Source organism: Coffea eugenioides, unplaced genomic scaffold, assembly GCF_003713205.1.
Source record: "Coffea eugenioides isolate CCC68of unplaced genomic scaffold, Ceug_1.0 ScVebR1_23;HRSCAF=104, whole genome shotgun sequence".
Taxonomy (NCBI): Eukaryota; Viridiplantae; Streptophyta; class Magnoliopsida; order Gentianales; family Rubiaceae; genus Coffea; species Coffea eugenioides.
Window position 1 is genome coordinate 837680 of NW_020862884.1, and position 13280 is coordinate 850959.

Below are 13280 nucleotides of genomic sequence, written 5' to 3' on the forward strand. Positions count from 1 at the left end.
GTGTGAATGACATGGAGAGGGCCCACAACAATGACGTAATGTCACTGTTACCAGTCCACAAGAGGTTAAATGGAAAAAAAGCAAGAAAATTGTTGCTAAATTTGGTAAGTCACGTAAATTTTGGGACAGGGCACAAAGGAAAACATGACAATTCAGCAAGACAAAGGGAGTAACAGAGAAAAAACTCAATCAAGAACTCCACTAAATGTATCTTTTCTTCATTTTCTGTTTAAATAAATTAAACTTAAGCAGCAGATGCTTAAGCCACTCCTCCATGTATTTTACTCTCTTTTATGATAATTATTATCAATGAGTGCCATTTTAGAGGTACTACCATCAATGGGGAACTAATCTAAGACAGTAAAGATTCACAGGTCCACTTTTATTCAATGCTGTGGCAAGATTTCAACTGGCATCATAGCCAGCAGTCATCCAAATGAATAATTAGAAAACAAACCTATAAGACAGCTATTACCTATTATCCATGCTAAAGGAGCAGATAATCTCTCACAGAGAGAGTAAAAGAGAAAATCAAGAACTCCACTAAATGTATCTTTTCTTCATTTCAGTTTACATAAATCAAACTTAAGCAGCAGATGCCTAAGCTACTCCTCCATGTGTTTTAATCCCTTTTATTATAATTATTATCATTGAGTGCCGTTTTAGAGGTACTGCCATCAATGGGGAACTAACCTAACACAGTCAAGATTCACAGGTCCAGTTTTATTCAATGCTGTGGCAAGATTTCAACTGGCATCATAGCCAGCAGTCATCCAAATGAATAATTAGAAAATAAACCTATGAGACTGAGCTATTACCTATTATCCATTCTAAAGGAGCAGATAATCTCTCAGTTGGATGACTTTGCACCATGTGCTTGAATCACCCTGAAACATGAACCAGAGCCCATCATGCAGCAGAAAAAGGATGGAAGTAAAAACAATATTCATAAAATTAGGCTACCATTGTCTGATTGTCACTTCGACCGGATGGCAGTAGAACTAAGCATCCCATATCACTGTTGGAGATAGCTACAGTCTCTGAATTGGGTGCCTCATATCTGCACTGCTTCCTTCTGATCAAAAAGCCCATCAAATGATTTAGAAAAGTTGTCTCTGGAACCATGTGAACTTTTACTCGGTAGCTTTCTCTTCAAAAGCTTCTTATCTCTAATTGCATCATACAAGAGTTCATATGCATAGTAAGTAATATGGCCCTTCTTCAATAAGTCTTCTACAACAATCTTAGGAGCTGCTACAAACTTTTTATCGGCCTCAAAAATTGTGTTCACAATATCAGGAACGACACCTTTTTGTACCATAAGGAAGATAACATCAACTGCTTCCCGAAGTCTATGCTTCAAGCACAGACAATTTAAAACTCGTCCAAAGGTTTTAACTGCTGGAATGAATCCACTCTTGACCTCCTCATGGAGAAGAGAAAATCCAGAATCAGTGTCATCAATTTTGCAAAAACCATCTATCATACACTGATAAGTGAAGTTATCTGGGTGGCAGTCTCTGTCACTCATCTCTCGGAATAGCTTTTCAGCCATGCCCATATTTAAATTCTTGCAGAATGCATTTATAACAATATTGTATGTTGCAGTTGTATGGGATATACTATATTGCTCTATCATTCTCCTGAACAGCTCATAGGCTCCATCCAAGTCCCCATCTTCACAGAATCCATTAAGTAATGTCCCAAAACTCACAACATCAGGACACACACCAGCGTTTTCCATTTCTTGAAGCATTTCCAAAGCTCCAGTGAGATTTCTAGACTTGCACAAGCTTTCAATAACAATGTTGAATGTGATAATGTTAGCAACACAACCCTTCTCCTTCATTGACTTGAATAATTCCATCACATTGTCGGGACTTGAAGTTTTACAGAGGCAATCCAACAGCGTGTTGTAAGTGATTACATCAGGAGTAACGCAATGCTCCCACATGGTATTTACAATCTCAAGTGCATCAGCCATCTTTAACTGTTTGCAGTAACCATCTATAATAGTGTTGAAGGTAAAAATGTCAGGAAGAAACCCTTTGGAGATTGCATCATTCATGATATTCATGGCGTCCGATACACATCCCATTTTGCACAACCCATTTATAATCAAATTATAAGTCCATATATCAGGCTTGCAGCCTTTCTCTGGCATTTCATTCATAAGATGCAATGCTTCCAGAATCATCCCCTGTTGAGACAACCCCTTGATTAATGTATTGTACAGAATTATACTGGGCTTTATAACTTTTCGCCTGGCTTCATCAAATACAGCAATGGCCCTGTCGGTGTCACCATCACCACATAGTCCATAAATGAGAGAGCAATAAGTAAACTCATCAGGCATGAATCCTCTATGAACTGCATCTTTGAGAATTTTGTCAGCTTTTGGTACCATGCCCATTTTGCAAAATCCATCAATGAGAGTATTGTAGGTGAAAATATCAGGCTCAAACCCAGTATTCACCATTTTATGCAAATAGGACTCAGCTTTTAAAACCTTTGAGTTCTTACACAAGCCAGAGATAAGGGTGTTGAATGTAACAACATCAGGAGCTAAACCTTCTCTTGTCACACTATCTAACTTTCTCTCAGCCTCATCAAGCAAGCCCCTTTTACAAAGGCCTTGAATAACAATATTAACCGTAAAAAGATTGGGGGATACACCCCTCTTGAGCACCTTATTGAGAAGCCTTTCACTATGTCGAATATCCCCCTTCTTACAAAGTATGTGCATGAGCTTATTAAATGTTTCAACATTGGGAATAATTCCAAGCTGAAGCATCTCATCAAACAATTCATACGCCTCAAACTGATAACTTGATTCGTAAAATCCACCAATTACAGTACAGTAAGAAACAGCATTAACATAACAACCTTGTCCAGGCATATTTCTTAGAAGCCTTAAAGCCACTTCAGGCCTATTTGTCCTACAAAACGACTTCATCCTAATCGTAAACGTATAAACATCAGGTTCAACCCCTGTATCTCTCATTCGCATATACACTTTATGGGCCTGATTAAAATACCCATACTCAACCAAGATATTCATAATGGCATTATACGACAGAACCGAGGGCTCACAGTTGTAAAAATCCATCCTCTCAAACACATTAACAGCCTCTTGGATCAACCCCTTTTTACCATAATTTCTAATGGCACTAACATAAGCCCCTTCCATTAGATGGTTATCGACATTCGCTCTCATATCTGCCATCACACCTTCCATGGCCTCAAATTTTCCATGATTACCAAGCTTTTCAATGATGCATTTATAAGTTACCAAATTATGCTTAAAACCATCTTCTTTTCTCACAGAATTGAACATCTCCAGTGCCCTCAAGGGGTCTTTTTGATGCCTTACAACAGCCACTACATGTTTAGGAAGTATAGAAGAACTCATTAGTCTTCCCAAACTAAACTAACACTAATCAACCTTTCCATGAAAACCCATCTCAAATTTGATCTTTTTAATCTTGTTTTGTACTTCTTGATAACCCTCATGTCATAAAGTTTGCAACTTTAGCATATTGCAACCTTGGATAAAACAACAAAAGAACAATTTTTGAATTTATAATGCACCACATATCAAGACTGATATGAAATTACCTGAGACTTGAGAGAAAGTAACATTACTCGAATAGCTCGATTATGCTGGAGGAAGGAGGAACCAGAACTAATTGAAGAAACAAAGGGGAAGAACTAGGGCTTTGAATTAGGGGGTTGTACAGATGAGGATTTTGTACCGTGCATAGAGGTCTATTGGTTTAAACTACAAACGGCAGGCCAGTGGCAAGTCAGCAGTCAACACCTGTCTCCCTTTTTTTTATTTTTTTCCCCCCACTACATATTCTTACTCATTTGTTGGATTTACAATATTATAGAGTAGAAAATTTTTAATTAAAATGTAATACGAAAATTGTACAAAATGAATTGATAGGTAACCAAAACAGCTTAGTATGACTTTGAAAGATAAACTCAATTTACCAATTTACCTCATGTCAATTACCTCTTAATATATTTGAAACTAAAGCGATTTCTATTAAATTTTGGCTTTTGAGTGCTAAATTTTATCAGTATACAAAATTTAGTGAAGAATTTATCTCTGATACTAAGCTCATTTTCCTTATTATGATTTTAACATACGATAATTGATTTATTGTTATGGGAGACTTTTTTTTTTTCAAAAATAACAGTAAGAATTTATTAGTGCAGACATAATAGCTATAGAATAATAGCTATTTTATAGCAAATATTTAATTTACTTAGACATGAAAATGAAAAAAAAATTATTCAAAAACCAGAATGATTCCTAAAGTAAAGTAAGGAGCTCAAATAGCCTCAAAAAAATACAAAAATATTTAATAATTATATTGACAAACTTATTCTCTTTCCTTTCCAATTATTCTCAACATAACACACACAAAAATTGTGGAAAAGCATTTTCCTTTTTTTTTTCTTTTGTAGCATTATTACACCTTCATGTAATCATGTTCCACTCCTTTCTTTTTTTTTTTAACACACGAATTGTTGGCTAATCCGAAATCCTTCTTGCGTGCGGATTACCGGATTACGACCTTCCTTTTTCCTGTTTCTTTTCTTTTCTTTTTTCCCTTTTAATTTGTGAAGGGGTCAATTTCAATTACTGCTACCCTTCCACTGCAGGTTTAAAAGGAAGGAAGACTGAAAGAGGCAGAGTATTGAACAAAGCAAGCATACGCCGTTAGCATCAGAATGGAAACGGCAGGGCAGTGGCTAGAGAAGGCATTGCTGGAGCTATGCAAGAAGATTGAAACGGGTCTTGATTTGGATGCTGAAATCATATCTGGGCTTGTTTCCTATTGTGAGATGGCCCCCCCTCTTGATGCTAAAGAGTATCTTGATGTATGTACTTTGCTTCTTTTCTTCTCCTCTCTACGAATTCTACGAATTTAGTTTCATATGCGAATTTTATCATCTGGGATTTCTTTCTTCTTTGCAAATTAGTTGGTTATATATGCAAAAAGGTCACATCTTTGGAGGAGGGAGGGGGGAGGTCTTCTTGCTTTTGTGTTTTTGGTTTAGATTTTTGAAGTTGGCTTCATATTTTTTTTGGGGTGTTGTTTTCCTGGAGATTTTATATGGAATTATACGTTATTGGTGGTGCTTCAAAGCTTTAATCTTTTGTTGTTAGATATTGGCAGTTTGGGAGTTTGGTATAGGACCACAATTTTGGCTATTAGGGTGAAAACTTCTCTTCGCTAACTACATAGGATGTTCTTTGTGCTACTGAGTTAGCATGGTTAAAAGAGTTAGGTTGTTCAATCATGCCATGCATTCTGATTCCGTTTTATGATAACATGTTTATGCTAATCTTGAATTCAGTAGCACACATTGGGAAAAGAAAAGCAAAACACCAGTTTTTGATGTTACTGATTAGTCTTTCAGGCCTTAACCCCAATACGGGTGCATTTTATGATCTGACTTTTGGATAATTTTATTCTCTGGGGTCAAGTTATGCTATGGTAAACTAGGATATAGTTTCACTGTATGAAACTTGGACTTTGAATAAAAGCCTTCTGGATGCAACTTAAAGACTTTAGAAATTTGCACCCACAGCTTGCTGAAGCATGATATTTTATTACGCCTTTTTGAAGTAGTGATCACACAGATACTGTACCTATTAAGAAATAGATGTGCGATTAACTGTTTAATTCAATTAAGCCTCCACTACTGGCCATTCTAGGTTAGTGTTTCTTGGATTTCTTTCAGGTTCGTTGTTGGTCCTAATTAGCTTCCCACTTAAGTTGTCAATGTGCCAATCTACCCTGAGAGAATTTGTGCACGTGTAAATTGTCTGAGATGTTCGTGCTTGCAAATCCAAAATCAAGTGTGCCACTGCTGTTGTCACTGCTGACTGTTTGTTATTCTTCTCTTGTGCAGAATATCATAGGCCAGGAAGCTGGCAAAAATGTGATTGCAGAGTATTTACAGCGGAGAGGTTATTCTGAGCCACAGAATGTGAATAAGCCTACTCAAAATACTTCAACTTCCAACTTACAAGCATATGTCAAACCACGTACTAATGATGGCTTGGTCATTGGAGCTAAAAAACCACAGAAAGCATCGAAAGATGTTGCAGCCTCATCTAATCGGAAAAATCGAACCTCAACTGGGACATCAGAGTCACAGAATGTGAATAAAGGAACCACAGGCAATTCTAAGAAGAAAAAGTCTGGAAAGGTTGTATCCCTGGCTGAGGCTTCAAAAGGATCAATTGTGTATCAGAAAGGGAAGCCATGTTCTTGCCAAGCTCGTCAGCACAGGCTCATCAGCAATTGTTTATCTTGTGGGAAAATAGTTTGTGAACAAGAAGGTGAGGGACCATGCAACTTTTGTGGTGCCCTTGTGCTGAGGGAAGGAAGCTCCTATGCTGGTCTGCATGAAGGTGTAGTTCCCCTCTCAGAGGCTGAGGCAGCTGCTGAAGCTTATGCAAAGAGGCTTGTTGAGTATGACCGAAACGCTGCTGCACGTACAACAGTTATAGATGACCAAAGTGACTATTATGAGATTGAGGGGAATAGCTGGCTGTCACAGGAGGTAAGTATAGTTTAGCTTGTATCTGTATATTTGTTGCTGAGCTTTCTCTAATTTTTTCTTTTATTCCATACAGGAGAAAGAACTGTTAAGGAAGAAAAGAGAAGAGATAGAGGAGGCTGAACGTGCCCAGCGTAATAAAGTCATTATGACGTTTGATCTGGTTGGTCGGAAGGTTAGTACTGTCAACTTTTACATCTTCTTTCAGTTCTACAGTTCCTTCCAGCAAGGGAAATCATTGAAACATTATTGCACTTTAGATTATAATGTGACTTATTTCACAAGCATCATTGGATGCCATGAAAATATTCCCTTGATCCAACTTACAATGTGACAGTACCATCTTATGGGCATCTTCGTCGTGCTATTGTCAAATTACTTCTACTTACTTTCGGATCTCTATATAAGTTGCTGGTTTTGTTCGCTTTTTGGCTATGCTTTTTGTTCCTGCTATACTTTCTCCAGGTGCTGATGAACGAAGATGAAGCCTCTGAAGAGTTGCAAAACAGACTTCTTCTACGGCCATCAGAGGAGAGAGAATCGGCCCGCATCAAACCAAACCCTACTCTTAAAATTCAACCTGTTTTTGTGGATCCAGGGCCTAGGAAATCCGTTAAAGAGAATTTGAACAAATGCCTGAATAATGGTTTTTGCTTGGAGATAAGTGGGAGGGTACAACATGATAATAATGATAGCCTGGGGACTTTCTCAAATGGACAAGTACTTGCTTGAACCATGTATAAGTAGGTGTTTCTTACTGCATATAATGATCATGGCCTTCTGAATTTTATAGGAAATGATTCATGTTTCAGCTGAGTTCTTGTTGCGAAGGAGTCTCAATTTTGTGTAACGCATGATTCCATTTGATTCTTGGAATTGTGCGATCAGTTTCTGTGGCTCCTCTACATTGTAACTTCTAGAGAATCCAACAACCTGCGTTTCCTTTGAGTTGATCGCATGATACATATAGTTTTTGAGGAAAATTTATGGCTGTAAATTGATCTGATCGGATTATTGTCATGTCATATTCTTTTCTCTCAACAGCATACAAATCAATGAACGTCAAAACTTCTCTTTTTCAGATATCGGTAGTGGGACGAGGAGTCAAAGTCTTTTTTTTTTTTTTCTTTTTAAACATCAAAAGTGGAGTTTTTTTCTAAAATCGGGGTAGTAGGAGTCCAAGTCTTCTTTCTTTAAACATCAACAGTGAGATTCAAATGTATGTACGACAATATTCGTATTTCAAACACATGACAAATGTACATGTTTTTCAAATGTATGACAAATGTCCATATTAGAGGTGCAAACAAGTTGAATCAAGTCGAGATTTGACCTAATCAAGTCAAGTTTTAATCTAGATTTATGAAGTTCGAACTCAAGTTTAAAAAAATTAAAAAATAATAAATATTTTTTAAAAATATAAATAAAATAATAATTTATGTTAACAAATAATAAAATATTAGAGATATATACATGTAATTTTATTATTAAAATAAAAAAATAATATGTGTATATATATATAATTGAGTTTGAACCGACTCGCGAGCTAACGAGTTTAGTACTTTTGATTTGGAGTTCGAACTCGAATTTAATTTAGTCAGTTTAACTTCCACTCAAATTTGATGTTGATCAAATTCGAGTCGAACTCGAATCGAGAGTGGTTCCATTCGTTTGCAACTCTAATCCATATGACAAATGTACGTGCTTTGAACCAACGTGCGTAGCCAATACTAAATGCCTTTACTGATAACAATGTGGGAAACAGAAAGGGAAAAAAGGATAAAGAATTATATTTAGACCACCCAAAAAGGAAAAAATTTTGCAAAAAAAAATCCATAAAGCAGGAAAAATTGAAATTGTACGTAGCTATATAAGGGGCCTCAAGCCGTCCTTTTTTTTCCAATGGAAGTACACTAGTTGTGCATTATTACCTCGAGCATCAAAAATTTTAGCTGGGCTTTTCTGCAATCTTAACTCAACAATAACATACCAAAAATAATAATAATAAAAGATGGCAATTTTCTTGGACCCATAAGTATATAAACTCGATTGCTTGGGCGGCAATTTTCTTCTCTCAAGTCTCCGTCACCTCCCCAGTCACCGTCTTTCTTTTCTTCGTTTATTCAGCACCGTTTTCACTTAAACTTCGCCGACAAATTTACATATGCCGGCGATTCTCAAGAATTTGAATGGTAATTCTCTTCTTCTTTTGCGGTTTTTCTATTCTTTCCTTTTTTTTTTGGTAGTAGGAGTAATATGTAAAATTTTTGGTGGTGGTCAGGGCGCGTGGCTCTGCCTATACTGGCCCTGGCAGGGTGTGGAGTTGCCATAGGAGTGGCAATCAAGTCTTCTCCAGATCTACGGGGAAAAACAATTGCTTTTTTGGACAAGCATAGAAAATATTTTCTTCTCAAGGTATTTTAGATACTCTGGAAATATATATATTTTTTATATATAATTGGAATTAGCAGTGGCGGAACTAGCACCTTAGAGTTAGAAGGTTACTTATCGATATCACGAAGTCTATGTTAAACATTTTTTTTTCTCTGCATTAAATGTTGATTATACTTTGGAGTCTAAATTGTGATACAAGTATAATGTCACTATGAAGAGTTTAGAAACGTCAAAATAGAGTATATTCTTGGACAAATGTCAACATTTAACCTTAATTAGATTCAACACTTCTTCCAAGCGTAAGAATTCTGAAATTTTGATTGTTTTGGGAGGCAATGTAGGTAAGAAAGAGAATTTCAAAAATTTTACGAGGAACTGCCTTCAAATAGCTTTTGAAGTTTCTAAATTGAAGAAAGCATATTTTTCTCAAAGTTGGGGGAGCAATTGCCCACCCGCAAAGCAACTACATATGGCTCTACCTTTGTGGGTGAGAGAGATCTAACTAGAAAGTAGGGTTGTACCCCTTTTATCAGAGGTTGATTGTAGAATGATTCCATGACAGAATGTCCATAACCAACATTAGACATTTTGTATCATGCATGAATGATGCTGCCGGCTATGGTTGGCAAAGGGGGTGAGAGCCATTGCCAATATAACAGTTAGAAACAGTTTAAACATTATTTAACAAATTGTGGCGTTGCTTGTTCAAATTGTGGTATTGTTTTATGCAGTCATACATGACATAATATTGTTTGAACCATAGGCTTTTAAAAATCAAAGTTTGGTCATTTTGACCCGTAACCCCTGGAAGCAATCATTTCTATCATTTCTACCCCTTTTTTGGTTGTTTGCACTCTCAATGTGATACTCAGTATGTCATAATGATACCGCTGGTGATAATGATGTACAAATTGTTTTATGGCCCAACCAAGATTGACCATGATAGAGCAGTTATTTGGCACATTTTGCATTGTCATCTTGTTCTAATTTTGGCTATTCATGGTGCTAAGAAAGGGAATTTCACTCATATTTGATATTTGTGTGAATTGTAGGTGGTTAGCATTAAAAATGATATCTTGAGGTGAATTTCCAGAAGACTTCTCATTTCAGGGCGTGGCCACGCCTTAAAAGGTAGACATTACCGAAAGCCGGACTCCGGTCCACGTGAACCGCGAGAAGCATGGGATAAAAACTCCAAAAGGCTAGCTTTGCTTTTGTTTTCAATCAATTGGGTCACGTTTGAGAAGCTCCTGACGGCGGCTATATAAAGAATAAAAAGAGAGATTCAGAGGCATCAATACCTTAGCTTTAGTTTTCTTTTCCCAGATCTGTCAGACGCTTTTTCCCTTTTTCTTTCTTCTCTTCGGTAGCAATTAGAATAGGCCAGACGGCTATTTTCCTTTTGATTTTTACGCTTGCTCTGGACAATTTCGGTTAGCCTTTTGCTTCGTACACTTGTGGCTCCAAAACGAAGACGAAGGCAGGGCCTTCTCTGTTGTTACTGCAATTAATTCCCATTCCCCAATTCTTCGGCGAATAATTGAATGACTTCAATTAAATCATGCGGGATTGACACGATGAGGGGAGCCTAATTTTCTCCTCTACCCAAAGGTCGACGCGAGGGCGCGGTCCATAACATCTGTGAGATCTAATCGAATTTTATTAATTCTTCCAATTGTTACTATTCGTGCGTTTTCTGAATTAATTGTTCATGGGTATTTTATTAATTGAATATCAACGGCCGGGTATTTGATTTAATTTAATAGCCTACTGCCACATTAATTAAATAGAATCCGTAATTGTTCATTTAGTTAACACCTCGTGGCAACCACCATAATTGGCTTTATGATGGGGAAACGCAAGATCTAATTTAAATAAACCCTCTTAGCGTGTTTATTGGTTAGGGTTGGGTTCTTCTAGCTTTAATGCAATTGGGTAATTAAATTCCTACGGTCGTACCTAGGGTTGTTATCTGGTTAGAGAAGCAGTCAATGGTCGTACCTTGACTGTCGAAAAGGTAAGGAAGAATTGGTTGTCAGAGCTTATTGATAACTATAACCAACCTAGTGATGAATAGATGAAATATCTTTGCATCGATGATCATTTAATTGGACCGTGCCTGAGCAGTTGATCCTTGGGTAGAATTTTTATTAATTGCTATTTTCTAGTGAATTGCGTTTTGTGAGTTAGTTTTGAATTTTGTTTGTTTTATTTTATTTTATTTTTGTTTGCCTCCCATTGAAAATCCCCCAATTTTGTTCTACTGATTTGGAAAGAAATAATTTCCTACCTGATCCCTGTGGAATCGACCCTACTTGCCATTGTACGCAAAATTAGTATTTTTATAGACAAATCCGGTATATCGGATCAAGCAAACTCTTCGGGAACAGGGTGAATCAAGTAACTCATTGCACACCTAGGGTCCCTGCTCCAGTACTTGGATTTGTTCTATAATTATTTAATTGAGGTGGTAATTAGGACTTTTTAGTAATTATTATTGCACAGGTTCGGCACCTGTCAATTTTTGGCGCCGTTGCCGGGGAGCAGGCATTTGGATTACTTGTTTCTTTTCAAATTCAGTTTTTATTTTATTTTATTCTTCTTGGTATTTTTGCTAGTTTATGCCCCGTTCTTCTCGCACAGGTGAATTGGTATACGATCCTGAGGTTGAGAAGGTAGCGCGTAGGCGGAGGCAAGAGACCAAGAGACAAAAAGGAGGGCACTTATTTGCTGCAAACGAGTCAGTGGAAGACGAATTAAGCATGGCCAACACCCAAACATTAAGGGAGTTGGCTGCTCTGGAGCTGACTCACCAGCCCTTATGCATCACATTCCCTACTTTGGCTGAGAATACTGCTTTCGAACTGAAGTCGGGGCTGATTCAACTCTTACCTTCTTTCCATGGTCTCTCTGGCGAAGAACCCTACAAGCACGTTAAGGAGTTCGAGGTGGTTTGCTCTAGTATGAAACCTCCTGGGGTCACTGAAGAGCAAATTAGACTGAGAGCCTTTCCGTTCTCTCTCAAGGATGCTGCTAAAGATTGGCTGTACTACCTACCAGCAGGTAGTATTACCACATGGGCGCAGTTGAAAAAAAAGTTTTTGAAAAAATTCTTCCCTGCATCCCGGGCTGCGAGTTTGAGGAAGGAAATCTGTAGCATTAAACAGTATCCCGGGGAATCCTTGTATGACTATTGGGAAAGGTTTAACAAGTTGTGCACTAGATGCCCGCAGCATCAAATTAGTGAACAACTGTTAATCCAATACTTCTATGAAGGACTCCAATCAACTGATAGGAGTATCATAGATGCTGCAAGCGGGGGAGCGTTGGCAAATAAGACCCCGAGGGAAGCGTGGCTGCTCATTGAGTCGATGGCGGAGAATTCTCAACAGTTTGGCTTCCGTAAGACTAACCCTACCCGTAGGGTCAACGAGGTGGAGACGTCATCTATTCAGCAACAATTGTCGGAGCTAACATCCGTTGTTCGACAATTAGCTGTGGGGAATGTGCCCAAGCAAAGGCCTGTGGAATCTGCACAAATGTGGGCCACCCCACTGACTCATGCCCTATGTTGCAAGAGGATGGGGCTGAACAAGTGAACATGGCTGGAGGCGTGCCCGCGCCTCAAAGACCGTACGACCCATACTCCAACACGTACAACCCTGGTTGGAGAGATCACCCCAATTTCAGCTATGGTAATAGGCCACAAAATGCATTCCCCAATCGTCCACCAGGATTTCAGCAATCTTGGCAACAGAAGTCCCAACCCTCGTTCTCCAATTCAGGAAGTTCTTTGGAGGAAATTGTCAAGAGTTTGGCCACAACTACCACTCAGCTCCAGCAGGAGACTAGAACCCTAGTCACGACCACTGCTCAACTCCAGCAAGAGACTAGGTCCTTGGTCGCGAGCACTACTCAGTTTCAACAGGACACCAAAGCAGGTATGAAAGATATGGAAACTCGCATGAGTCAAATGGCAACTGCCATTAATCGCCTGGAGTCCCACGTCTATGGGAAATTGCCATCGCAACTTGAGGTAAACCCCAGAAATGTAAGTGCCATGACATTAAGGAGTGGCAAGGAGGTGGAGGGATCTAAGTTGACGATTTCGAAAAGCAAAAGTGAGGAGCAGATAGAAAAGGGAATTGAAGAGGAAGGGCGCATTCGCGAAGAGCCTAAGGTAACATCTATTTCTTCGATCCCTATTAAATCTAATATAGCTCCTTTTCCTTGCAGGTTGGAAAAGACAAAGAGGGCAGAAAAGGAAAAAGAAATCCTGGATGTCTTCCGCAAAATTCAAG

At 38.2% G+C, this 13280-nt stretch overlaps 2 protein-coding genes and 1 non-coding gene across 3 annotated transcripts; 1 reads left to right on the plus strand and 2 right to left on the minus strand.

The window, feature by feature from the left end:
- Positions 1-753: 753 nt before the first annotated feature.
- LOC113756531 (putative pentatricopeptide repeat-containing protein At1g74580) lies at positions 754-3723 on the minus strand. The gene is made up of 2 exons (XM_027300169.1): positions 964-3723; positions 754-887 (listed from the first exon to the last, which is right to left on the minus strand). The coding sequence occupies exon 1, from the start codon at positions 3410-3412 to the stop codon at positions 1055-1057; it is 2358 nt and encodes a 785-aa protein (XP_027155970.1). The 5' UTR covers positions 3413-3723; the 3' UTR covers positions 754-887; positions 964-1054.
- An 865-nt stretch (positions 3724-4588) lies between these two features.
- LOC113756581 (activating signal cointegrator 1-like) lies at positions 4589-7605 on the plus strand. The gene is made up of 4 exons (XM_027300216.1): positions 4589-4893; positions 5932-6588; positions 6662-6760; positions 7051-7605. The coding sequence occupies exons 1-4, from the start codon at positions 4744-4746 to the stop codon at positions 7315-7317; spliced, it is 1173 nt and encodes a 390-aa protein (XP_027156017.1). The 5' UTR covers positions 4589-4743; the 3' UTR covers positions 7318-7605.
- Positions 7606-12113: 4508 nt separating this feature from the next.
- Positions 12114-12220, minus strand: LOC113756596. Its single transcript, XR_003465985.1, has one exon. It is a non-coding gene; the product is annotated as a small nucleolar RNA R71 (small nucleolar RNA).
- Between the last annotated feature and the right edge of the window lie 1060 nt (positions 12221-13280).

Bases quoted from the DNA above. Each gene is read 5' to 3' on its own strand.
- LOC113756531 (XM_027300169.1), bottom strand. From the start codon at position 3,412: ATGAGTTCTTCTATACTTCCTAAACATGTAGTGGCTGTTGTAAGGCAT.
- LOC113756581 (XM_027300216.1), top strand. From the start codon at position 4,744: ATGGAAACGGCAGGGCAGTGGCTAGAGAAGGCATTGCTGGAGCTATGC. The intron at 4,894-5,931 runs GTATGTACTTTG...TCTCTTGTGCAG, and splicing joins ATGCTAAAGAGTATCTTGAT to AATATCATAGGCCAGGAAGC. The intron at 6,589-6,661 runs GTAAGTATAGTT...TATTCCATACAG, and splicing joins ATAGCTGGCTGTCACAGGAG to GAGAAAGAACTGTTAAGGAA.